Source organism: Falco naumanni, chromosome 12 (genome assembly GCF_017639655.2).
Source record: "Falco naumanni isolate bFalNau1 chromosome 12, bFalNau1.pat, whole genome shotgun sequence".
NCBI classification, from domain to species: domain Eukaryota; kingdom Metazoa; phylum Chordata; class Aves; order Falconiformes; family Falconidae; genus Falco; species Falco naumanni.
The window spans coordinates 1751959-1777997 of NC_054065.1; the positions used below are offsets into that span (position 1 = coordinate 1751959).

Genomic DNA, 26039 nt, shown 5'->3' on the forward strand with positions numbered 1-26039 from the left:
GGCTGAATCCTAGCCCTACTGAGCATGAGGGGTTTTTTTCATTGACAAGCTGGGATGCCCCTCCTTGAATTTTCTTATTTACAAACATCAGAACACGTCGAGTTGTGTGATTGATTAAACAAGGCTGACAAAATACCAGCCTAATGCAAGAGTGAATTACTTCAAAGTGATTAACACTGAAGAAACAGTGATGACTGTCCTTCATGTGAAACTTAGGTGCACGCAATATCCACCTCCTTTCAGAGCAGGTAATGCACTTCAGTTGTAAGCAAGACACCGCATAAAACCTGACCTCTGTTTCACGCCATGTCTAATCCCCAAGTCGACATCAGGCTACGACTATTTCTGTGGTGTCACTGGCCAACAACATAGTAGTAGTAACACACTTCGCAAAACAAGAGCCCTTTAAAAAAGGTGGGAAGGTCTGTGTGATTCCAGGTGTTATTTGGCCAAACGCTCAGCTTTGGATGACCAGAGTTAAGACTTCTTAACTTCCTACAGTTACTAGATGAGCAGGTGGAAGCATGCATGCAGAAATAAGGCTTCATATGCTTAACGGGATTGTTCTTAGCAAGTTCATAGGGTTGAGAGGAGCTACCAAGACTGAGACTGATCTCTCACATGCTTTTGAACCCCCTACCTGAGATGCTGAAAAATGGATTTTGGAGTCAAAACTGTTAAGATTTGGGCCTTACAGAAAGTTAGCCATTTTAGAGCTAGTTACATGCAAAGTAACAAAAAGAAAAGTCTGTATTTTTCTATTAGTAATAGGTTTAGATTGTCACTCATTTCATTAATGCAGTGTTTAGCAGGCCCATGAGGAACAAGGGTGGTTTTTTGGTTTTACCCCTCTATAGTTACTAACTGTAGTTCGAAATGAAGGAAAAGGTGTTCCTTGTTATAGCCCGAGAGCCTCAAACATTTCAGCAGAAAAGCCCAAGCTGGGTAGCGCTTTGGTGGTGCGTGCTGAGAAATGCTGCGGGTGGCCGCAGGCATTCAGCATCATGCCAGTGACGCTGCAGGAGGTGGCGAGTGCAAGAGGTCATTGAACACAGGGCCTCTACTCGGGGAGAAGGGAACAAGCTGAGGCTAAAAGGATCTCCATGGGAGCAGGAAAGGCTGCACGGTCCCTTTGGCACAGCAAAGCCTCTCGCTGGCCTGCCTCTTTTAAAAAGAGCTGCCAAAGCTTGAGGTGGGGAAGGAAAGCAGTAGAAGAAAGCCTGTTTTGCAAGGCAGGAATCCCAGAGCAACTTTTGTAGCACCTTGCCCAGGAGGCTAAGGTATTAACTTCTTCTGTGCAGTGCTCTTAAGCCTCTCTTTAAACTAACTCATTCAAAAACCCAGCACTCTCCAGTACTATCAAGCTTCTCAAATATCGGTCAGACATGGAGAAGGCGTGTTCCCATAACATTTTTTACAACAGTGTCAAGTTTTGCAGAGGTGTACCACACAAGAAAGTGGAAATTGCTTTTAACTGCGGAAACCTGCCCCCATCTCAGCCTAAGAACAGTACCTGATGATTTTAACAAAAGAGTTGCAGGGAAAAGAAAGTGGGATAATAAAAAGGGAAATTAACAAAGAAAATCAGAAATAAAAGCCAGGAGAGAATAAATAAAAGCTTTTAACTGATACTCTTTAACAGAATCTTTTCTGGGTGACTTGGCCCAAGCATCAACCTAGACTTACCACTAATCTGACTTCACTTATTGCCGAAACAGATTTATTTGGTTTACTGCTGTTTTTCCTCAGTATGCCAATCAGAAATGATTGCACCTCGTGTTTCCCAGTACCCCTCACTATTCCCCAAGGCAGGCAGGTGTCCAGCTCCACCTCTAGCAACAAAATCTGCTCAGGTAATTACTACACAATACCTGCAGCAGCGACAGTACTGAGAGCCCAGGCAGGGAAAGTAGGCCGAACTTCCACAAGCCTTTTGTGGAAAAAGCCATTTAATCTAGAATTAGAAAAGCCATAGCGAGCAAAGCTCCCTCTCCTTTTTGCCCTTTGAAAAATTCAGCCTTGTTAGGATGCAGCTAACTCCTCTAAGCACTGTGCTCTAATCCATCAGAAATCAAAGATAATTTTGCTGATAATCTTTGTAGGCAACAGTCTCAGCTTTTCTCTGGGCTGAGAGAACTCTTGGTTCAAGAGTGCTTTGCTAAGAGTCACTCTCCTTCCCAGGGAGAATACTACTAACCTTTTTTCCCCACTCACCACATGGACTTTCCCTTCTAAATCTCTCTTAATAGCTCTGAGAAGCACCTATTGACCAAGAGAGAAAAAACCCTCCATGCAAACCAACGACTGGCTTGTAACCCGTTTGCACTGCCTTAAGTAGTTCAGCAGTATTCTACCTCTTCCACACACAGTTTAATTTTCTTCTGTCATCAAAGAACCAATGCTTTGCAGTAGGCTGAAACTACTGCTGCCTTAGCGCCCTGAGGACCTTGCTGGATTAACCACCACAAACCCACCTCCCTGGAGCATGGCTACCTCTAGCCTGCAGACAACCCAGAAGCCTAGACCAGCTTCAAGTGAAATTCCCTCCCCTGCCCCCTTCTTGGAAATCTCAGTCTCCAGAGCCTGTGCTGCAACGTGACTATGTACAGCGAGTATTTTATGATGCTTAAATCCACAGAAGTTGCCTTCCAGTTACTGCACGCCACCAGTGAGAATGTAAAACAAATTAGCTGGTAATTCCAGACAGTTAAAGTTAAAATCCTGCAAGGACAATGGCCAGCAAAACTTTCTACTGATAAATTGGTTTATATTCCTTTTTACATCTTACCAGATTATTGTGTTTTCCACAGCACAGGGGAAAAGGAAGCTGGAGTCTCTGCTGCAGGATTCCAGGAAGTCTGAAGCTGTGGAAGAAAGTGCGAGACTGAACGCAGTGTGGGATGCTGGGGATGCCTAACTGTGAAAAACTGACAGGAGACATCATCCACGTGTACCAAGCACAGGACTCCCAGCAGCCTGGTAAAGAAGTAAAAAGGATGAGAGGGCAGATACCTGGACACAAAAATACAGTTCTAATATACCATATCAGAAATAATGACCTTCATACTTTTTTCATTTTTTAAACAACCCATATACCGATTAGCTCAACACGTGAGCAACACAATCCACCAACGTCGAGTTTGTGGTGCCACCCAAAAGCACAAGTTAAAAGTCTTATTTGCTCACTTGATAACTTTCTTATACGCTTTTATCAAAATAAACACCATGTCTATGCTGTGATTTCAGCAGGTTTTCACATGCACAAATATATATGGAAATCTGGGAGATCACTTCGCTTAATACTCCAGCAAGATAGTCACTGAACAGTAAATCATTGCAAAGCAAACAAAAAAACCCCCCACCATAACCAAACCAAAAAACCCAAACCCAAACCACCCAAGAAATGAATTCTACCTTACATCACTGTCATTCTTTGGCGTGTCAAACAGTGGTGGTCACCAAAATTATCTGTGCAGACTGACACGTGGTCACTAAGGCTATCAAGGCTACCAGACCATCTCCAAGGTATTTTTCCAAGGGGAAAAATTCTCTCTTCTCACACTAGAAATTTCCTCCCTCTCCAGACTGAGGTACTGCAGTTTTTCATCTCTAAGGCTTCAGGGAAAAGAGAGCATAAGACATCAAAGTGACAGACAGCTCAGAACTCATTACATATGTATTTTGCTTGGGGGAAGTTACAGAATAAAAGTAGCAATGGAATCACAGTATTTGATGAAGAACTAAGAATTGTTCCCACATTCTCAGAATGGGAGACTAACAATCTTTGGCCCACAAAAAGTCAATTAGTACAAGTTCACTCGCACTACCATAGGTAGGTACCCTTATTTTCCAGGCAATCTGTTTGGATCAAGTAATTCATTGCTGATTTATAAAGAGCTACTGTGAATTAATACCACCTACTTGTCACCATAGCTCTAGCTACAGAATGATTCTCTACAGAGCACTGGATCCTCAGCATTGCAACCAGTTCCAGCTATCCTTCGGCTATAGACATATAAGAAAAGAAACTCCCAGATACAGTCAAAAGCAGCAGAGCTGGACCGTACAGTTAGCTGCCCTTAGTGTACACAGAACAGAACATAGAGTATCTGCTCCATCAGTTTGTCAGCCAACACATAAAGATGATCCTCTGCAGCAAATACTCTCCATTACTTTTAAAGGTTTTTTTTACTTCTATTGGCAAAAGCCCCTCCACCTCAAAACAGTTTCTCCAATTTTAAGTGTACTTCTCAGAAGTTTGTAAGTTTTTTGGCAAGCCTCACCAGGTACAAGATATTTTTACATAAATATAAAAGCTAGTTTCCCAACCATTAGAAGTAAATCTTTAATTAATCCTTCATGTTGCCCTAACCTGCTGCCAAATCCCACAATAAACACATGCCTCATACAAAAAGCTAAAAAGCACAGTAAACAACCTCAAGTTAACACCTCAAAAGTAAGAAATTTCCACTTTAGAAATAATAAAAAAAATGCAGATGTTACAAACAGTCCATTTATTGGGTCTTAAACTACGTACACAATTGAAATAATAATAATTTTGGCACTACGCTATACAGTGGTTACATCTGTGTGCTGACACTCGTTAAATACTGCACCAGGATCACTGCTGTGCTTTGAAGTTTGGAACGAGCCACAGACTCAGCAGGTAGATCACTCAAAACCTATCAGTGCTCCTGTAGGATTGCATGAAAGTTGAAACACACACCAGTGCATGAATTATTTCAGTGTACCTCACATTCTATGAGCTTATCACGCTAGATATGTGATGTCAGCATTCAGAGATGGCCACAAGTGTTGCATTAAAATATGAATGAGACATAGTAATAATGAGATACCAGAAAACCAAAACCTCTGCCTTTCAGACATAAAGAGATATTCTGTTAAAGAAAATAATTTAAAAAACTAATAATGGCATTTGATTTGATACAAAAGCCAGAACTACTACTGTAGTAACATCTAAGTATGAATCTTTACAAATTAATCTCACAATGGTGTTATGTAAAAGGTTGCAAACTGTACAATGTTTTGTCAATGCAATGCCTCTACAATTTATACAGTCTTTTACAACTATGTAACACATATTACACATGTTGTTAAATAGCCAATACATATCAGTCTCTGAACAAAGCTGCAGGCAAAAAAATACAGAGCTTCCACAATCTTCGAACAAGATATGCTTGCTCAAACAGTGACAATCTTTATGAGAATACACTGTCAAAAATAGTCAGCCATTCAGTGCCTTTCCACACCGTGAATTCAGCCATCACTTGATAGTCCATAATTTCATATCTATGGGCCCTAATTATGTGGAAACACCCATAGTCTTTCACCCTTTAAAATACACAGATCATCATAGATTTTTATTCCACACGTGGCCAAGCTATCTACGAAGAGCTGGCCAGGCAGTAAGAGCTTTCACTCCCCACGTTTTGTCCTGCCATCATCTATACTGCACGGAGAAGAGCAGCTATTTACATTTTGACAAGGAAGGTACAAAAAGGCAATCCTGCCCTGAGGTGGTCTGAATGATACGGAGCCCGTCACCTGATGGGCACTGAAATCCAAGTAGTGAAAAATAAACTCTGAGAAAGACGGGTTCCTGGTATTTGTATATACTGACTAGGTAAGAAGTTGCATCAACAGATTGGAGAGCTTCACTCAGAATATTCTGGTTTGCAGCACTCTCTGGTTCTGCATATCTTTGATGTCAGAAACATCTGGGAAGAAGGGTCAGAAAAAGAGGATAAGAAATGTGCAGTTTAAGTCACTGTGTGCAAGAAAGCAGAAACAAGACAGATGTGTAATGCAGGCCAAGAAGAAGGGTCTTGCAATAAACTCATGATCAGGCTCTGCAAACGCAGTTACAAAAGATACTGTGGGGCTCCCACAGCTGCTCCCTGGGGAGGTGAAATTATTTTTGAATTTATGTTTGTTTTTAAAAGTGGGTTTGATTAGGCATCAGGATTTCCAACAGAGAGTTTCCTAAATGATAGATTTCTTTGAGTTTCCTTTATTTCACAGAAAGGTTCCTACATCCTCATTTTTTCCAGGAGAAACCTGAGAAGAAAGAAGAAAGAATTCAAACCAAGATTATTGCCTCATGCTATTACCACAGAACAAAACAAAAATATAAATTGAAACTTCTCTTGGAATACTGTCACAACACATCACAATACAACAGAGATCAGAATCTTGTAGCATAACAAAGAGAAACTCCAGGAATGGATTCACTCTTTGGGGACGTGCCTGTGTGAAGAGACCTGGTAGAAAAGCCATAATGTGGAAGAGAAAACCGTTTGGTAGCAGTCATTCCCCATCGTGAGATGTAGATGATACACTGGACTGGGTGGTAGGCTAAAGTCCTCACAGGCATCAGGAGTACAAAGCAGCAAATACCTTCTGCCTTTAGTGAAACTGCCAGGCATTTAAAAGGCAGCCAACTGGCAGAAAATGGAGAAAAGGAACATCAATCATCAAGAAAACAAGTGTGTCTTAGCAAAAGATTAGTGTAGTACAGGGACACACAGAAAGATGGACAGCATTCAACCAAAAAAAAAAATAAATCTGTTCTTGAACACTGGAGGTGCAAGGGGCTTATTTGGCTGTAGCATTTTCCCTGTAGTGAAGGATTCCTCCACACTCTCCATGCTAGACTGGAGAGCTAGAGTAGATTTCTTAAGACTGATGTTTCCATCAATTTACATCAAAACAAGTCATCTTACCTATCTAAGCATAATAGCACGGTGAAACCAAGAGGTCAGTAAGCACTAGTAGCTGGTCATCTGTGAACTGCTGTTTATGCTCCTGCCAGTTGTCATGATGAGTCCTCCGGAAATTTGACAGCGTTTTTTTCACAGTCATCTGCATAGCAGACAATCAGCATTGATCTGTATCAGTTATGGATTTAAGCTCCAGGACAAAACAGATGTTGAATACAACAAAAATAACTGTTGAGTAGAGCAAAGTCTTTGAGCAGTTGCAACTATTAGATGGGCTCTGGGGAATGAGGCCAAGCATATTACTAAATTAACAAAAGAAAAGTCCCATCATTTCAGTTTCTTGATTCAGTAGAGCACACCACAGCAAAGTTTGTTACATCTAAGGAATTCTTCAGCCATAAGCTCACTACTCTGGTTAAAACAGCAAAGGTCAATAAAACCAAATAGGGAGAGAAAAAAAAAAAAGAAGAAGTGTTACAGGTAACTATTTCAATACAGACTTGTTTCTTGGACTGCTTATAAAACCTTTTTTCGAAAATTTCAGAGTGACTGTTTTGGTTCAGGTTGGTATTTTCTAGAATGGCACGCACAGAAGTGATATTTTTAATTAAAAAAGACTTATTGACTATTTCCTCATTATAGATATAGTTGCTCTTGCAGCTTTCAGTTTATGCTTTAGATTTGCAAGCAAGGACAGAACTACCACAAGAAAAATACTTAAAAGCAGTCCATGACTTAAAATGTATTTGAAGCCATTTAAGAAAAAGCAGCAGAAACTTTTTCTTAATAGGTTCCTGGCTTTCTTCTAGGAAAGGGAAACTAAGAATAAGTGAAGTGTATTTTAGATGTGTTATATTGAATAGAAGAAGTAGTATTTTTACCTCAATAGGCTGAGGATCATTAAGATGGGCACTGAGATCCATCAAGAGCTGTGGCATCCAGGTGGGTACATCATACGGACTTGACAAGATACACGCACTAAGTCCCAGTACACCAGCATGGCGTTTAACCAAGTCTGCAATTGCAGGATAGTAATTTACATTTGGCAAGGTGCAACTATATTGTCTAAGACATTCCTCAATGACACAGCCAAACTTAAAAATGGTTATCACTGAAAATAAGGCTATTTTTAAGTGATGGGAATGACTGAAGAGAGTCTAACATATTAAACAGAGACAATCTAATTAAAATAACATATGGTTTCAACCCTGAATTAAAAAAAAACCCCACCCTGCCACAGTAGAGATCTCTAGCTTCTGCAGAAAACCAGATAGTTCTACAGACCATATAGTCAAATTCACACAAATGTATAGATCTCCAAATTGCTTCTGCTTTCCTACAGAGTCAGAGATTCATTCTGATTCTATCTTTCATTTCTAATGGAAGAAAGTGTAAAAGAATTAACAACTGCTGTATACTTCATAAACATTTCAAATGAGCTTCCTTCTCTCAAAGCATCTTCCCCTCTACTCAGTAAAACAGCTTATGAACTACCTCTCCATGTTCTGCATGCAAGAATGTTTTCTCAAATTCCAGAGTTATTTGACAATATGGAAACCCAGTCCTTCTGCGTCACATCAATGACTCAGATGCACCAAGTGTTTGGCCAGAAGCCAAAGTTCCTAAGATTCACTAAGGGGTTTTGGTTTTTTTGTTTGTATGTGTGCGTGTGCGTGCTGGGTTTGTTTTTTTTTTTTAAGAATAAAAACTGCACATTGCTAACAAATAGAAGGTAAGGAGTGAAATTACGTTATGACAGCTAAAAAAGTTTATTTACTGAATAAATAGCTATGCCTCATCATCTGCATTCTTAACTACGTGAACTGTGCACATGGGAAACAGAGAAATCTCTTTAGTGTTAATTCTGGAAAAGTAATAAATTAGTTTAATTTATTATTAAATTAACTAATTTATTATTAAATTAGTAAGAATAAATAATAAAAAACATTATTCACTTCTTTTGGTAGTAGTGTATTCTTATTAATCATTTACACTGTAAATCAAATTCTTAAAGCACTTAACAAGGATTAGGATCTATACTCCATACACAGAAACAGACAATAAGGTACATAAGAAAAAGTGATCTACCATTATGGTTTATGAATACTTAGGAAGGAAAAACATTTGCTTGGGCGACAAGCCTTACGTTTCTTTATGTTTCTCTAAGTATATGTTGATTTTTCTAAATACTACTTAACCACAGGACAAATCCTATTCCATCTGGAGTGCTTGCAGAATAAGCATTTAACTGTAGCACAAAAAATCTATTTCTCCATAACCTGCTATCAACATGCATGGGTTTAGTCTCTGAAGCAATTTTCTTACCACCAGAAGGAATTGTATCCACTACTGAACCCAGGTCTCGCTTTCGTTTTTTCGGTAACCTCATCTTGCACAGCTGTTCAAAATGGGTCTGCATGGGCCCATCCATCGTGAGAAAATTGCACTGTAGCAGACCACTTAGTGTGGTAGCAGCCATTTCTCTCACCTATGAGCAGAGAGAGTACATGGCACAATTACTAAGCACACATGCACAGCAAGAAACAAGTGTTTATGCTATTACTATCCTTTTAAGCACATCCAGTTAGGCCAAGTTACCAAACTCTGCCCAAGAAAAGTCTTTCAAAATACTATCCTGTTATCTCATAGTTCATTAACTACTAGTAGTTTACTATATGGCTCTTTACAAATTCATAAACATAGTTCTATTGTAATATATATAGAACTACCTTCCAAGTAATCTGTCAGAAAGTGACCTATTACTCAAGCAAATAATAGAATGTAACTCAGTTGTCAAGACACGTATCAGACTAGCTTAGCTTTGGAAAGTTTAAAAACAGACTTTGAATGAGATCAAAATGCAGCAGCCCAAATAATCAAACTCACTTTACAGAATTTGTAATAGTCTCTGTATTAACATCAGTTTTACCAAGGAAAAAAAAGTATACTTTATTCAAAAGCATTTAGTTTTCCCCCCTCAAATGTAGGTGGAGACATTAGAATTGACAAAAGCAGAAGAGCTTTTCCAAGAGAAGGCAGAAGGTATGTTTATGAGACAAAGCTGATTCTGTTCTACCTGCAGCACAAGAATTGAGAGATACAACAGATGCTGGAATAATAAGCAATGATAACTAACTTCAGTGGTTTACAGCCAACAATTCAGGTCTGTAACACCCCAGCATTATTTACTTTGTTGTCCTGAGTAGCAGCTCTGTTTTTATTGAGGTAGTGAAAAGAATTCCAGCTTGGAAAAATATTCTTCCTTTTGTAACAGAGAAACCCCAAACAAGACTACTAAATTGCGTTATTAATCTCCTTTTCAGTTCCTTTCTACAAGAGCCACAAGACATTGTTAGTTGACCACAAGTAGAGACAACTCAGTCACTTACTTTTAAAAGTAATACTAGCGGTAAACCCCACCAGTATTACTAATTTATCTCATGTACTCAAATCTCCTAAAACCATTAAGTTACAGAACTGTAAGACCATGTTTAAACTGGAGCCCCTCAACCTCACTTTAATTTCAATAACCGCAGGTGGACAAAACCCTACAAACACAGACTTGAAAACCAAATCAACTTGTTGAAATGCTCACAGCAGTCACCAAATTTTTTTGGTAAGAACATACTGCTAACACGTAACTGTAAATGGAACATTTGTCTATCTGGAATAGAAACACCTACCAACACTCTGAGTCCAATGCAGCACATTATAATAAATTATATTCTTGAACATAATGTTCTGAACCTCCACAAAGCAATAAGTATAGCTGCAAGTGCTGCAATAATTAAACATAGTAAGTTAACAATAAGCTCTTGAGACTTCACTTTGTTCCATTTAAATTTCCACAATATATTATTCAAACGTGATCTACTTTTTTAACAGCATAAAAAAAGTACGAAGTGAAAGTCTGCCAGTATTGTTTATCAGCAATTTGTGAGTCTCTTAAGAACTATGCTATTAAATGAAACACGATGTGCTAACCCAAGACCCAGAATAGAAAGAAGCTTGGCTGTAAAGTGAGCAAGCTCCCAAGTGAACTGTACGCATTTTACATCGCTATTCACTGTATTAAAAAGTACTTTCATTTCTAAATTAATAAACTAAAAGAAACACTTGCTGCAAGGAGCACCTAGAAGGAAAGCCTTTAAAATCACATGTTAACAAACTAGTAATTCATCACATCTGACACTAATTTACAGATCATCATACCCAAATGATGACTCAGAAAATATACAAACTACAGAGTAGCAGCACAGGAATAGTTTCCCAATCAAGTGTGGAGTTTAGGTTTGTTATTTTGGATTTTTTTTTTGTCAGAATTGACTGACCAAGGTCGCAAAACTAACAATTATCAGAAAAAAACCACTGAACAGCACAAGCAAAACCTCGCTGCAGCACTTGCAAGGGGCTACTTATACAAAGAGAAAATATTTCCATTACCGTAATATTGCAGTGTAATATGAAAAATGTTTATCAAGGCATGAGTGCTATGTATACAGTACACTGATTTATAAAAATAGAAACATATGAAGCACCTACCCTGACAGCTTCCTAGATCATATTATGACTGAGAAAACTGAGAAAGATGCTTTCAGATTAACCAGGTTATCACTGTAACTGTAACTCCAAGCTGAATATAGTAATTTTCACTTTTCCACTACTTCTGAGTAAACAGAATTATTTAATGCAAAACATGCCTTCCCAAACTCAAACCATTCCTGCAGCTCTCTCCAACTGTCCGTATGACATAAGAATTAGACACGATACTCAATGGCGTTATACTGCTGTACACAGATCAGGACTCTATACTTCTTCCATATATCAGCTGCAGGGTCACATTAGCTCTTACATCCCCGGTACTCCATCAGCTCCATGACTCTTCCGACTTTCAGAACGAGCGTTTCCCACAATACCATTTAGGTACAGCTTCCTTCAATTCTAGAGACCCATGCTGAAAGCTGGATGCATGAAATTCACATTCGGCAGAAGCCAAACTGTCCTGTGACCCACATTCACTTTGTATCGCAGTCGTGTTGCTGTTTGACATTCAGAACGGTCATTTGATACTGTCATTTGCCAAAGTCTGTTGCAATGGTTTTATGAAAAAATATGAAATCAACAGGATATTTGAGAACTGTAATTCTAGCAATATTAGAAGTGCAAACTGTGTATTAAAACAAAGCACAAGATGGGCTGGATCATCAGGTCTGGCATCTTTGTATCAAAATAAGCAAAAACCCAGCCCTATCTTTAAAACCAAGAACCAAAATCTCAGTTCTGCAGGGTGAAGACACCAAATACTAGTTAAAGCTAGGGATTCTCATCTTCAAAATCCAGCATTAGACAAATACAGAGGAATTGCTCTGCAAAACACTGCATCTTGCCAGTTATTATCAAGAAAGAAAAAGACTACTTTTCAAAGTAGAAGCTTCCATGGTAACAACACGATCATAAGTGGTTATGTGCATAGATAAGCTTTTTTGATTTGCATCTCTGTAGTGCAGAGGAATAATTTTGTACATTTAAAATAACTAGATAAACTGTATTAAAGTGAAAAAAGGTATTTTTCAAAATTATTGAGATTATGAGGTGTTCCAGCTGGTGTGGGAAACAACTTATCTAGGACTGCAAGCTGTTGCTTTCCAGCTCATTATAACAAACAGTGACATGAAAGACACGAGACAGCTCATCTGAAGACTGAAATCTGCATGCTTGGGCGAGTAGTTAAGTGCTGTTCTTCAAGTATTACATGCACTTACAGAGACTGTAATGTCGAGCCTTTGAAGCCAGAAATTTTAATTTGTTTCCAATTCACGGTTCACAAAAGCAAGATTCACAGCTCAGGTATAACTACTGTTTTAGATGCAGCTGCAGGAAGACCGAAACCAGGATCTTTGTTTTGGCAGAAGTGTATCACACTTCAGAATCTTCTCTTTCTTCCAGAAGGAAAATAGCATCCAAGCACCCAAAAGTAGCATTTCGCTGATATTTGCCAACAGCACAAAACCCAGTGAAAACAATGGTGCAGGGGAAATGGTACAGACTCGAGGTTAACATTGAAGATTCTTCACTATGCTTGAACACGATCAAACATACTTAAATTCACATAATTTAATACAAGCCTTCAGTTCTGTGAATTAGTGACACAGAACAGAATACTTCTGTGATTTTGCCCCAGCTTTTGGAAGCCTGACAAACAAGGCTCAATGATTCACATCAAATGATTCACATCAGGCCTTCTTCCCGCCTCCCCTCGAGAAAACACTTCAGATCTTGGTAGCATTTCTAAAAGTACACATGTACCGCAGTCAAGATTTTGGATTTTAGCTCCTTCCATTTCTATACACTGAAGTATCACTAGTTCAAGAGATGCACAAAAACTTGCCAGACTGACAAGTAAGCTTACAAAGTATTGTATTTTTGAATCATGTAAGAGCATCAGTAGCAGTATCTGCTAGACAAATTCTGTCCTATTACGTAAGCATCTTTCACAAAAGTAAGGAAAATCTACTTGTAACTAAAAAAACCCAACTTCCTTTGTAAGCTGGATGTAGCAAACAAAGGTATTTTTTTCATTAATAAGCTGCTGTGATTAAATGGGAAGCAGATCTGTAGAGTAATAAATAGTGGTTTTATACAGTTTTCACAAGGGTTGAAAATTGAATTTTCAACCAACGTCCATGCTAGAATTTGTAGTAAAATGATAACATCCCTGTTTCAGCTGTACTTAAACCAAGAATGAGACAAAGCAATATTCCAATTCTGTTGAAAAAGTATGAACAATGGAACTTTTAAAAATCACTAATGAAGTATTTTCTGAACAGCTTTTTCCTGGAATGAAATATTAAAAGAAAAAAAGGAATACGAAAGAAATAAATCCTATAAAGCTGGTTGTATTTTGACAGTAGGAAGAATGCTAGGCTAGAAATACTTGCTGTATTAACTTACTACTGCTAGCTTTCTCATAAAACTTGACAAGGGCATGAATTCAGTCATGTGAAACAAAGCATTTCAAGAAAAGGTATTACTTGCCTCAAGCTGTTCGTCTTCCAGGAGTTTTATAACCAGCCATCTAATGTCATTGACCGCTTCTTCGTTGTTGAGAAAAATAAAGAGGTTGTAGAACACCATGGTCTGGAGGTAGGTTAATATGGTATACCTAGCATGCCAAGAATTGCTTCTTGCTGTCTACAAGTATAAATAAGTAAGTGTGAAAAAGCAAGAATGTGAAAGAAAGTAGCTACCTGTTGTAAAGCCTACAGTATCTGAGAAAAAGTTTTTGGGGACAGCTGCAAATAACTTGCCTTATTCAGATATTTCTATTTCATACACTCTTCTTATTTCCAAAGCAGGCAATCGTTATTTAGAAAATAATTTTTACAGACTTAACTTCCAAAGCATACTGTTATTTAACAGATACCTAATTATTTAGCACATACCCAATACTGTAAAAGACTAGGAAACTTTCTCCCTTTGATTCATTCCTGACATCTCACAAAGGAGATATAAATAAAACAGAAATTCTGTTCTGCTCGAATATATATATATTATACAATGGATTTGGAAAGCCGAGGTTTTAAAGTTTATTTTGATTTCCATGTCCTAATGGAAGTCGAAATTATTGACAGTGTCAGGCATGGGTGCAGCCTGGACTGCAACATTGCAGTTAGTGTTCTGGCTGTGCGTACAACTTACACCAATATTTTACAATAGGTAGTTTTACTACTGTAGATCACTCTTTAATAACTAGAGTAAAAAAAAAAAAGTGTTTCTTGCATGAAAAGCTGAATACAGAATGAACCTTTCAATACAAGGGTGCATATTCATTTGTTTTGTTTTTCAGAAAGCAGCAGCAGTTGATAAATATACTGTAAAACTATAAAAAGGCAGAGATTCAAGTGCTGTTCTTTATATGATCTTTATATCATCTATACATGTGATAGACATATAATTTTGAAACTGGATTTTGCATTATGCTCATGAGGAGGCATATTTGTCTAAAATTCATCCAGTACTGAACCAGATTTTAATTTATTAATATACCGTTCTATTTCTTGTCAAAATGCAAGTTGTTTAAATGCCTGGAAGTAGGAAACTAAACAAAACTCATTTACTGTTTCTAAAAATGTTTTAAACCACTATTCTAATAAACTCTTTGCTTCCAACTCTAAGAAAATCAGTATTTGATTCTCTTCCAAATCACAATTATTGTATAATCTTTTAAAAAAATACATTAAAAAAAGCAGCACAGACTGCATCAGATAACAAGAAGCTTTAAGCTTTTTAGATCATACTCACTTGTTTTAGCACCTGAAGTACCAAAGGCACTTGCTGAGGATACAGCAAACCCTGAGACATTAATGACAAACACATCTTAGCATCTCTTTTGAGCTCATCATAGCTATTGTCATTTTCTACCGGTGCAATCTACAGAACAAGATAAGTAAAGGGGGAAAAAAGGGTAGTATTAGTAAATAAACACTACTAACAGCAAAATCCTGAAAGAAAGTTCAATCTCATGAAAGCACAGCTGTCTAGGAAAAATACAATCAATATAATGCCGAAAGATTAAGTTAACTAGAAAAAGCAATCAATATGACACTAAAATATTCTGAGCAATAAGCTGCGGGGAAAAAATATTAATAGAATCAAGAGATCCTTGTTCCTTGCACCATGTATTAGTTATCTAAACAGTATGGCTAGACCGAAGGTCTTGAGGAGGATTAAATGGGTGCCATTAAGACTTTGGCTCCCCATTGCAATTCTTCTGGTACAAATCCAATTACTTTAGTATTTTAGATGTAGGTCCAAAACTGAGAGAAAGCTTTATCAGTATTTCAAGTTCACTTTCACACAAGCAAACCTTTATTTTGTGGTCACATACATTATTACTGGATAATTGATTGATGTTTATACAAAGACAGAGGCTTTGGAGCATGCAAATAACATATTATTTCAGATATGTAGCATTGAATGACCTAGCTTCATAAAAGAATATGAGGATTAGAGGTGCCAGGAAAAACAAAAAGTACTGCCCTTTAGAAAGAATTGTATAATCATGGAACAAAAGAAAACAACTAAAGAGAAGAATAGAAACAACATAAACTCATTCATGATTTAAACATTTTCCTCCCCAAGTTACACCTATACAGGGCATTCACCTACAAATCGTTGTCAGGAAACCATTTAACAGACTACATTACCAGCTGCAAACATACATAAGCACAAAAAAATAATTCAGGCTTCTTTGGTATGCATGTTTTTATTACCATTATAGGTTTCTTTTAATTTATGAAGTCCCTTATAACTTTGTTACATAGTATCCATTTTTAATCAAACATAACTAATAAAGGAGCAATTAAAGCATATACCTTGAAAAATAAGGGTAAAAGCTGGAGTTGCTCCGTGACAGCTGTAGAGAAGGACCGCCCTGCACTTGCCATCAACCACTTCAGAACTGTTTTATAGAGAGAAATGAACACTGATTAAGAAGATAAAAATAGCAATAATCCCAAAACAAGTTATAGACCAAATTTACTGCAAGACTTGCCTGTGAGATTTTCACACATTAGAGTGGACTCAGTTAAGTTTGACCCTGTAAAGGTGACTTTATAACCCTCAACGCTGAAACATGTACCTTATTGCAGCACAGATCTGAGAGGAGAAATTATGTACCGCAATGGTATGATTTTCAGACCGCAATCATCATGTCCTAAAACACCCCCCACTTCTTAACCTCATCAAGTAACTCACTAGTTTTCAAGAGTTTAATGCCCTGAGTTCGCTCATCTTGTTCACCAACTCCATTTTCTTCCATAACATGATTCTGAATTTCTTCATCTGCTTCCATGAGGGGTTTAAGATTTTCAAGTATCCGAGCAGTAAATTCATGGACACGAGGAGATTTCGTTGCAGCAGTATTTGGCAAGGAAACGTCTATCATGAATATGTAGGTCAAAACACTAATAAAGCCAACAAAGAAAGCAAGAAGCTACAGTTAGAATGACTACTGTTCTAGAGAACATAGCTAAAAGTGATCCGAGATCAATCTACTGAACTTGGAACTTTAATATTTATAAAAAAATTCCTCTTATCTTTGAAGTTATTTAAAAAACGAGTGTTTTTCAAATAGCCTCTTCATAGATACTTAAATCAAGCAGGGTTAGATAATCACCAAGCTACAACCTCCCTCACCTGCAAACAGATCTTCAACTAGCTTTAAGTCACTAAAATGCTCCCTAAAGGACCCCTGTATATTTATGGCTTATTAAAGCTTCAACACAGTAAATTTGGGCTGTGGATGGGGTGGTTAGTTTTTTGGGTGAAGGGGAGTGTTGTGTTTGGTAGGTTTTGGTGGTGCTGGGTGGGTTATTTGTTTGTTGGGGATTTTAAGAGCTTTAGATATAACATATATAAACATAAGAGGCCATATACAATAAAAGACAAAAACAGAGAAGTCATCTGAAGTTTCTGAAACAAGTCTGTTAAGAATAATCTATGTAATTTCTATTACCAGTATTAATCCACTTCAGCGTAATTATTTAGATATCCAGTTACTCAAATAAAAGGAAGAGGAAAAAAACCCCAAAGAACTGCAGAACAGAACACTGACCTTCCTATTCTCTCTCGGACATTTTTGTAAACCTGTGTGAGTTTAGGTTCCAAGTACTTTAGCAGTCTGTGCAATAGCTCCGGTACTCTCCATTCCTGCTGTGCAAGGCCACCTTGCAGTACGTAAAGTCGGCTAGGAATCAGAACAGCTTTAGTCATACAAAATTGTTCCTTCCTTCCCCAGTCCCCTCCACACCTTGTTTTGGAATGTTTTGTGTGTGTTAATGCACAAAAGTGTCTTTGCGTGAGTTGCATGCAAAGATCGGTAAAGCTGTAAAACGACACAACAGCACTGCTGCTACACCAGTTCTAAACCTTCACATTCTGTTAAGCAGATTTAATTACGTTTTTTTAAAAAATGAAGGAACTGCCATTGTGTGGGAAAAGCTAATTGGAAAGCAGCATTTTTGTTCCCTGCTTCTACAAGCCAGCTGGCACAATATGCTCTCAATGCATTTTATCCATGCTTTATTTCCTTCTTTATTCAGCCACAATAAACCACTAAAAATTAATTTTACCATGCATCTACAAATGATCCTCCTTCACCACTCAATGGAGATTCCAACAGCAATTCAAACAGCCAGTGCAGTTTCCTAGGATCTCTACTCTCCTGAAAATAAACAGGTAGAGATATAAGCAAATCAGGGATTTCAAAAAAATGTAAGTGATGTATAAACAAGGACAGTTTTGACAGAGATTTTTTTGCAACCCTTCGGTTTATTCTATTAAGCAAGTGAAAAATTAAGTATCTTTCCACAATGAACTTCAACACAAGGAAAACCCAATGAAACCACAGTTTTAATTATTTGGTAAATACAGTGAGAATAATAGAAGAAATTTTAACTTCATTTTTGGCATGTATGAATAATACCATCTGAATTTTGCTAATTAATTGTCAGGGTTCTGGCTAACAAACTATGCTGAATTTTGCTGACTGATTTCAAAGGATTACTGATCAAGAGATTTGTGGCTATCATTTACCCTGCTTTTCAAACACCACAACTTCCAGTCCACCACAGCATATATAAATCTTACTGTATGTTAGAAGATAACTTAAGGTTTAGTTTTCACAGCATAATGCTAAGCTGCACACTATTAAAGCAAGAATAAATCTATAATCTGAGTGCAAAAACTCCCACAAAAATTGAACACACTACACACACATTAACATCACCCACTAACTGTATGCAGCTCTTCTAAAATACTTAAAAGAAAACCAATACTTTATTTCCTTTCTAAAATATTGTATTTGTCTGCAAAGGGCAGAAGAGAGTAAGATGTCAAAAAAAGCTATGAGATTTAAAATGGATGTTATTTTTATACTGTATTTACAGTTCTCAGACTGAGCTGATAAAATATCCACATACCTCAGTTCATAAAACTCTCATTTAGATGTTATCTGTAGAATTTTACCATCTGGATATAGCTTTACAAGACTAAATATGGGGTACTTACACAGGAGGTTGCTATGCATGTGCCCCAGTCATTATATGTTTCCACCGTAATGTTGGATAAAGCTGTTCGAAGCAATGGACAAAGAAGCTTCCAAAGTTTTTCTACCTGCTCAGCAAAAAGGCAAAAGACAAGATTTGGCTATTGAAGAACAAAACAGCCATCTAAATCTCTGTGAACCCAAATCCTTCCGTCTTTTCAAAACAATGGAAGAACAATACTGATTCTGGAAGCAGCTACAGTACCACATTTATGAAAGGAAAAAAATACTATCAGAGGTAAGATTTCAGGAATCATGTTGGGTTTGTTTACAAGGTGTTCAGAAATCTTGTGGACTATGTACGCACCATTTTCATGGTGATTTCAGTGCAAGTGTATCAAAGACTGCATACACTTTGCTTTTGGTAGGATAGCAGTCTTGTACACCCAAGGACTGACCCTGCCTGCCCGCTCCCCCTGACTCCCCCCATTTTAAAATTTATTTTTTACTTTTTATTAAGGAACCAATTTTCCCAGAATTATTTTTCAGCATAGAAACTCATTTAAAGATAATCTAGACAGCTAGGTCTAGACTAAATAAAGATGTAACAGTCTAGGATGGACATAAGCACCATGACAGCTCTGCTATCTCCTTACTAGCAAACTGTTCTTAAATCTTGAAGCATTTTACTAACACCTACTATTATACAAGCACCAAACCAAACTATGAATTGTGCTCAAAGTTTGGCAATGAAGGACTAGGTGTTGCAACATTTTCCAGTCCTTTCTTGGGCATAGGCAACACATTAAAAGCCCTCAACTTCATACATCTAATTTGTTCAATAATTCAAACTTCTTCCTTAACTTTCATGAACCACTAAAAAATATTACTTCAGCACCTTCTCAAATGTCCAGTGTTTAGAACCTCTTATTAAGCCAGCTATAATTTCAGCTACACATCTCTGGGTGCTTTCATGGGAGTCTGCCACAAGTTGCTCTAAATGGGGCTGAAGAACCGGCAAGAAGGCATCATCAAAGTTTCTGAAAAGGCCCTGTAAAACAAGATATGAAAGCATCTTCATAATTATCAGTCTAAACCACTGTCTTTGTCAGAAGAATGTAAGGTCGTGAAGCACCTGAGATTTGAATATGCAGAAAGTGGAATTACTTTGCTTTTATAACAGACTTATACCTGAGAATCCTATGTACTTTTATATTACTCTAAATAAGTTTCCCTAAGTAGTTAATCAGAAGAGAGATTAATAGAATTAATCATAGCAGCATACCTTTAAAAATCAACATTTTGCAACAGAGGTGTATACACCAAGTAGTGCATGGCATTTTCGTGCTTTGCTAATTATCTGCAAAATGGAAGCACTTTATTGAATTCTAGTTACCTTGAAGAGGCAAAATCTGCGAGGATTAAATTTGTCTTTTCCTTTTCTGTCTTCTAAAGACAAAAACTTAATTAACTGCTCAACAAACTTGGGATCAGAAAAGTGATCGTATATAATTTGTTCTGCCTGTAACAGGAAAAAAAAGAAAAGGATTAGTTTTGAAGTGCTTAATTATCACAGTGATATCCCAATCTTTCCAAGTCCCATTTTTCATTTTAATTCTATTTTTGGCAAAAATCATGCCTCAGTTACCCATTTATCCCTCTCATTTTATAGGAACTAGTGGGTAAAGTTTTGCAAGACTCATGATTTTTATTTTAATGACTTTGGATTGTCACTCCTTTTGCTAGCACAACCCCTACAAAGTAGTCATTCCTACCATCATTAATTACCTCGTTCTAAACTCCGATAGAAGATTTGAAAGGGAACAAGAAAGTGCTCATTAATACAATTATTCCATCACTGCTGACAGAGAGGCTGTGATATATTAGAATAACAATCTCTTTTTGTATGCTAACACAGTAAGTATGAAAATGAAGTAGAAAAATAAGATTAAAAATGTCTTGTGGGAATTTAGGTTTCAGAACTGTTACCACTTATTGCTTGTTAAAAGTATTATTATATCCACACAGTCATGAAACTGTGTAGCTGAGTTCAATCTCCATCTCTGTTCGCAACCAAGCAAAACAGATCCGTTTCCACCCATTTTGTGTAAGCACTTTCTAAACGGGAAGCCATACTTAGGTTAAAAGAGATCTCCACAGTAATCTGTGAACAATATTAAAAAAAGAAAGAAGTAGTATTAGAAAAACCCACAACGTTGAAACACACTGAAACCCTTACCTCTGTCAGCTCATCTCTCCTTCGCCCAAGCTTTGGTTGATGCTCAACTGGCGCATAAACTGTCATAGTTCTGAATATTGAAAAAAAAATACAGTAACACATTTCAAAGTAGAATAAAGCTTATGATTTTTTAATATGGAGAATACAGAAAACAGAGTAAAACTTAACAGACTTTTTTTGTTGATTTTTTTCTATTATAGAAGTTTTGATACAGCAAGCAATCCAGAATTCTTAGCGATAGAACTTTGCATATTTCACAACTATAGAAATTTCAAACATGCATACTTCATTTTAAAACCAGCAGCTAAACAGCTATATGAAATATATGCCTATACTACCCACAAAACCCAAAGAGAAACAGGTAGAAAATAAATAACAAAACCCCCAAACCAACCAACCAACCACCAACAAAAATACTGCTTCAAAACCCAGCCAGAACTGGTAAAACGAGCAAGAAGAATAAAGGATGCAATAAATATTGCCAATTTTTTTTCAATTAAAATATTAAATCTAACCAACATTATTTAGTTTCCCACAGGGTTGTTGTTTTTTCTGCTGACTCTCACAATTCTATCTCAAGGCTTAACGATACTCACTGAGGCCAGGTATAATAACCCCAGTGTGTTTTCTCCACAAAACAACACGACTCCCAAGCTTCCTTAGTCTTTGGTAAACTCTGACTGTCATAGTGCAGCCACTGGTTATCCGGTCTGTCACCGGCCTGAATGCTCGAAGGCTTAGGGTTTCCACCTGGTTAAAGAGGAATTTATACTCTATCAGACTTGTTCATTACAGTCCCAGCAAATGTTACAACTTACTTTTAATAAAAGATTCTAAAGAGCTTTTGTGTCTCCCTCCCCCCAGTCAAATCTGTACAGATTTATTTGCTCTAGGAGATTAACAGTAACAGTAGAGATGCCTTTAGTAATTTATATAAATGTGCCACTTGAAATTATTAAAAAAAGAATAAAAAGGAGATACACAAATTATTGACACGAATTAAAGGCTTTCTGAAAGGACAGTGACCGTATCTCTGAAGTTTTAACTCACTTCAAGTAAGTGAATGGCTTAATACACACTTGCAAGTGTAACACGGCTTAAAAACAAACCAACCACCCTGAAAAATGAACAACTGTATCACCTGTTTTGTTTCCTTCCGACATTTACAACCACAGAGAAATGAAAAACTTGTGATTCTATGTTAAATTTCACCAGAAAACTGTTTTCAAAAAAAAATAGGATAAATGTTAGTAAGACATTTCTTACATTAAATAAAACCTACTTATTTCATAAGGGCAGACGGGCACTTTTTTGTGTGTTCTCTTAAGCTGCTTGAGAATACCAGCCACAGCTGAGATAGCCACCTAAAAAGAAAAAGCAGTTTGTTAATGTACCCATTCCATGTGTCTAATCATCTCATCACAGACACATTTTAAGCCAGCTATTCAGTGCCCTAAAAAGCCAGCGAACATTACAATGAACTTTGTCACCTCAGTGGCTGATACCTCCCATAAGGAAGTAATGTCAGTCATTTCAGGGGATGGAGGACACGACTTAAGTGTGACCTTCACAGCCCAGAAAAACATTCCCACTAATCATCTTCAGGAAATAAAGGAGGTGGCCATTAGTTCCAAGCCTCACTGAGGCAACAACAGCACAAGAGGTACAAATGTAACACATGGATGGCTCCCTTCAAGCAATAAGCTGCAGACGGAAAAACAAAGACTTCTGCAAAAGAATGCTGAAGGCAGGAAGAATGAATAGGTATGTTCCACATTTTCACAGTTTACAGACTTCACATCATACGTCACAGCTACAGCATTGCCAAGACTGCCATCTTCTTGGGTTAGGAACTTTTGTACTTATGCATGGCTGGAAGGTTGAGGAGGGATGTACACTGGTTTTTGTGCCTTATCACAGCAAAACACCACAAACATCTGATCTAACCCCAATGAGATGCAAAACAGAAAGTGTAATTATGTTGCTTTTACCTTACGAACTACAATTGCATCATGGTTGAGACACTGCACAAAAAATTTTATGGCACGGACAGGCAGTATCCTATCATCCCTCAGAAGCAGAGACAGAAAACCAATGCTTATGTGCTCGAACTTCCAGGGACTAAAAGAAAAAAATAATATTAAAACCAGACAATAAGTAGCATAGTTGCATGTACTGCTTTTGCGCCGAAATGATTCTATGTATTAAGATTAAGTAAATATGTTTGGACTAAGGTAAGGAATGTTCTATGCCACTGCTGTAGTCATCAAGGTTAAGTGTCACTTAGGGAAACCTCCAGTGTTCTGGGGACACACAAGTGCAACCAGTCAGTTAATGGTGCCTTGTTGATCTTGGCATTTCAATGTAAAACACAGGGATATTTTTTTGAAGTTTTTAAACATAAATATTATGCCACCAATTAAAATCTATTTGGATGTTCTATTATGCAGACAGAATCATAGCTTTTTTCCCAGAACAAAACTTTATTAAAAAAATAACAGGTCAAACTAATTAACGACAAAGCTTAACTCCAAGATGTGATGATGTCTTCTATTAACAAATCAAGCTCCCAATGAAAATAACGTCAGAACTCATTCACTTCTTCAGCTAGGAGACAGTAATCCAAGATTCCACTATTCTGGCCTTTGTCTTCCTATTTGGGCAAGCAGAATCCACATGCAAATGCACAAGGACCTCCAGAAATTCAATTTCTGCAGATGCCTCAGCAAAAGCTTGCCAAGAAGCTAGCCACAATCCATTTTATGCAAGACTGGTACTGACATACTGCTTTTGGACAATCACCTCAAGGGTGAAAAAAACATATTCCTCAGTTCTGGTCACATCAACTGTAGTTCTTGATGCAACTAGTATTTATTCATGTAGACACCTCCAATCCACCCCCCAAAAATAATCCTCATGCACAGAAAGGGAGACTTACAGATTTCTTTGTTCTACACAGTCCAGCAGCATGTTGACCAAATTTTCATAGTTGCTGAGGGGAAAAAGAGGAAACCATCAACCAGATGATACCAAGAGAACTGTTTAAAAATAGAATTAAAGTTCCTCAGCAAAAGGCGGGTGAAGGCAATGCAGTAAACACAGCACCAACTGGGAGGACAGAGAAGAGCAGGAGGAAGGAAGGAAATGTGAGTGTATTAGACAGAGGCTGCCAAGTCAAGAGAGAAGATATACCAGAACAATCCTGGGGCATTCCGAATTTCTGATTCGTACTTAAGATTTACTTTAGCAATTCTGGATTATTACACTTCATGTACAACAAACGTTAGGTAGCGTAAGGTGGTGTTAAGGGAAGTTTAGCTTACCGCAGAGCCTCAGCATTCTTTTCTTTCTGTCGCTGAATTCCTAACTGAATTTCTTCTGAATGAAGACCTGTGAAGTTTGAGCTTGGATGTTCTGATTTTTGCAGCATAACAGCTACCTCAATGCATTTCTCTGGAACCTATTGACAGAGAACACAAAGATTTGGGAGCAAGCAGCAACTTAGAAGTTTTTATGTTTGTTTCTGTTTTGACACAAGCAGAAGGCAGAACGTCCTGTCCACACAGACAAGTCTGTGAAGAAGTAGGGAAGACAGCTTTTGTCCTCGCATGGCAGTATTATTTATCCAAGTACATGTTTTATTCTATTTTAAAATAAAGGTAGAGACCAATTTCAGTATTTCATTAAGCACAATAATTGTTAATAAAAGATTTTTATTAATTGGCACTCATTCTATAAGTACGTACCATGCCATTTATCCCACTGATTTAGGCAAGAGGCAGTTCTGTAATGAGTGCTGCATGTTAGCACAGTGGGATAACTCTACTAATACTGACAATGTTAATTTGATGATTCTGTCCTTTCAACACACATTTTCACACCTGAACAGCATCACCCATACTAATTAACACTGAAAGGCAACTTAAACTTCCTTTCTCTAACAGGCTTCCTTAGAGGTTAACAAGAAGTTATAAATTCCAATAGTATTACAACAAACTCTGTAAATTCAGTCTCAAAAATAATGTCCACCTTCCTCTTAACAGAAATCAGAATGCGACCAACATCAGAACACTTAAATAATATATATGAGTCCCAAGCACTTATGTAATCAAATGTTCTCAGAATCCAAGACATTAACACCCAGCAATCTGTCACTTACTGCAAAATCCAATCCAATTGTTTCGTACTGCCTGTGGATTTTTTCTGCCAGGTCATCAAAGAGTCTAACTATGGATGGTTTTTCCAAGGACATAGCTTTGCTAAGCCCAGAAGAAACAATTGCTGGCCATGTCTGTGCAATACAGTCCCAATCATGAAGATTTGCCAAACATACTCCACTGTGATTTCCAAGAAGACAATATAAGGCACCCTGTAGAATGAAAGACATAATTTTAGAAAGTCAAAGCATTGCTCATATATAAGTGATATCTATCTACATAAGCACGCACCCACACAGAATAAAAATTAATCTTCACATTACCAAATCATTAAAATGTACCATAAACATTCAGCTACACAGCCTCACTGTCAAAATACTGAAGATTTTTCACAGAATCCTCTTCACACTAAAGAACTGTTTTAATGAGATTGGAAGCCCTGGTAATTAATTTATCCACAGAATGGCTGACTGATTTCTGATTTACATTATAGAGGAGATTGTTCAATGATCAAGTACCACACCTGGCCTTTTTGGGAACTTACTCATATTTGGGCTCCAGGCAAATACACTCTTAACTAGGCACCTGAAATGATGCTGACTGACCAGGATGTGGATAACTACTGGACATGACAATAAAATGGTGGACATGACAGGTGATTGTGTGAGAAGCTGACAGAAGTTACAGACAGTGAAACAAAGGGTGGCTGGATTTCACAGGTGATTAGGTGGGAGTTACGTGAGAAATGGCCAATTTCACAGACAAATGGAGGGAAGTCTTCGGGACCTTTTGGAGAGCCAAGTCCTACAAGAACCACAGCGCCTAGGCCACCACACCAGTAACATCACATAGGCTAA

The 26039-nt window shown here is 37.5% G+C and overlaps 1 protein-coding gene across 1 annotated transcript in view; it reads right to left on the minus strand.

Moving 5' to 3' along the window:
* Positions 1–4499: 4499 nt before the first annotated feature.
* PSME4 (proteasome activator subunit 4) overlaps positions 4500–26039 on the minus strand; it is a 69042-nt gene continuing 47502 nt past the window's right edge. The window contains exons 28-47 of the mRNA XM_040612228.1: positions 25185–25394; positions 24349–24485; positions 23964–24017; positions 23017–23146; positions 22308–22389; positions 21622–21775; positions 21026–21095; positions 20183–20308; positions 19685–19837; positions 18810–18914; positions 17873–17964; positions 17356–17487; positions 16497–16705; positions 16115–16200; positions 15042–15170; positions 13776–13931; positions 9066–9228; positions 7622–7755; positions 6744–6882; positions 4500–6078 (exon numbers count right to left, since the gene is read on the minus strand). Coding sequence (XP_040468162.1) covers positions 6748–6882; positions 7622–7755; positions 9066–9228; positions 13776–13931; positions 15042–15170; positions 16115–16200; positions 16497–16705; positions 17356–17487; positions 17873–17964; positions 18810–18914; positions 19685–19837; positions 20183–20308; positions 21026–21095; positions 21622–21775; positions 22308–22389; positions 23017–23146; positions 23964–24017; positions 24349–24485; positions 25185–25394 — 2457 coding nt within the window. The 3' untranslated portion in view covers positions 4500–6078; positions 6744–6747. The remainder of the gene's footprint in view (positions 6079–6743; positions 6883–7621; positions 7756–9065; positions 9229–13775; positions 13932–15041; positions 15171–16114; positions 16201–16496; positions 16706–17355; positions 17488–17872; positions 17965–18809; positions 18915–19684; positions 19838–20182; positions 20309–21025; positions 21096–21621; positions 21776–22307; positions 22390–23016; positions 23147–23963; positions 24018–24348; positions 24486–25184; positions 25395–26039) is intronic.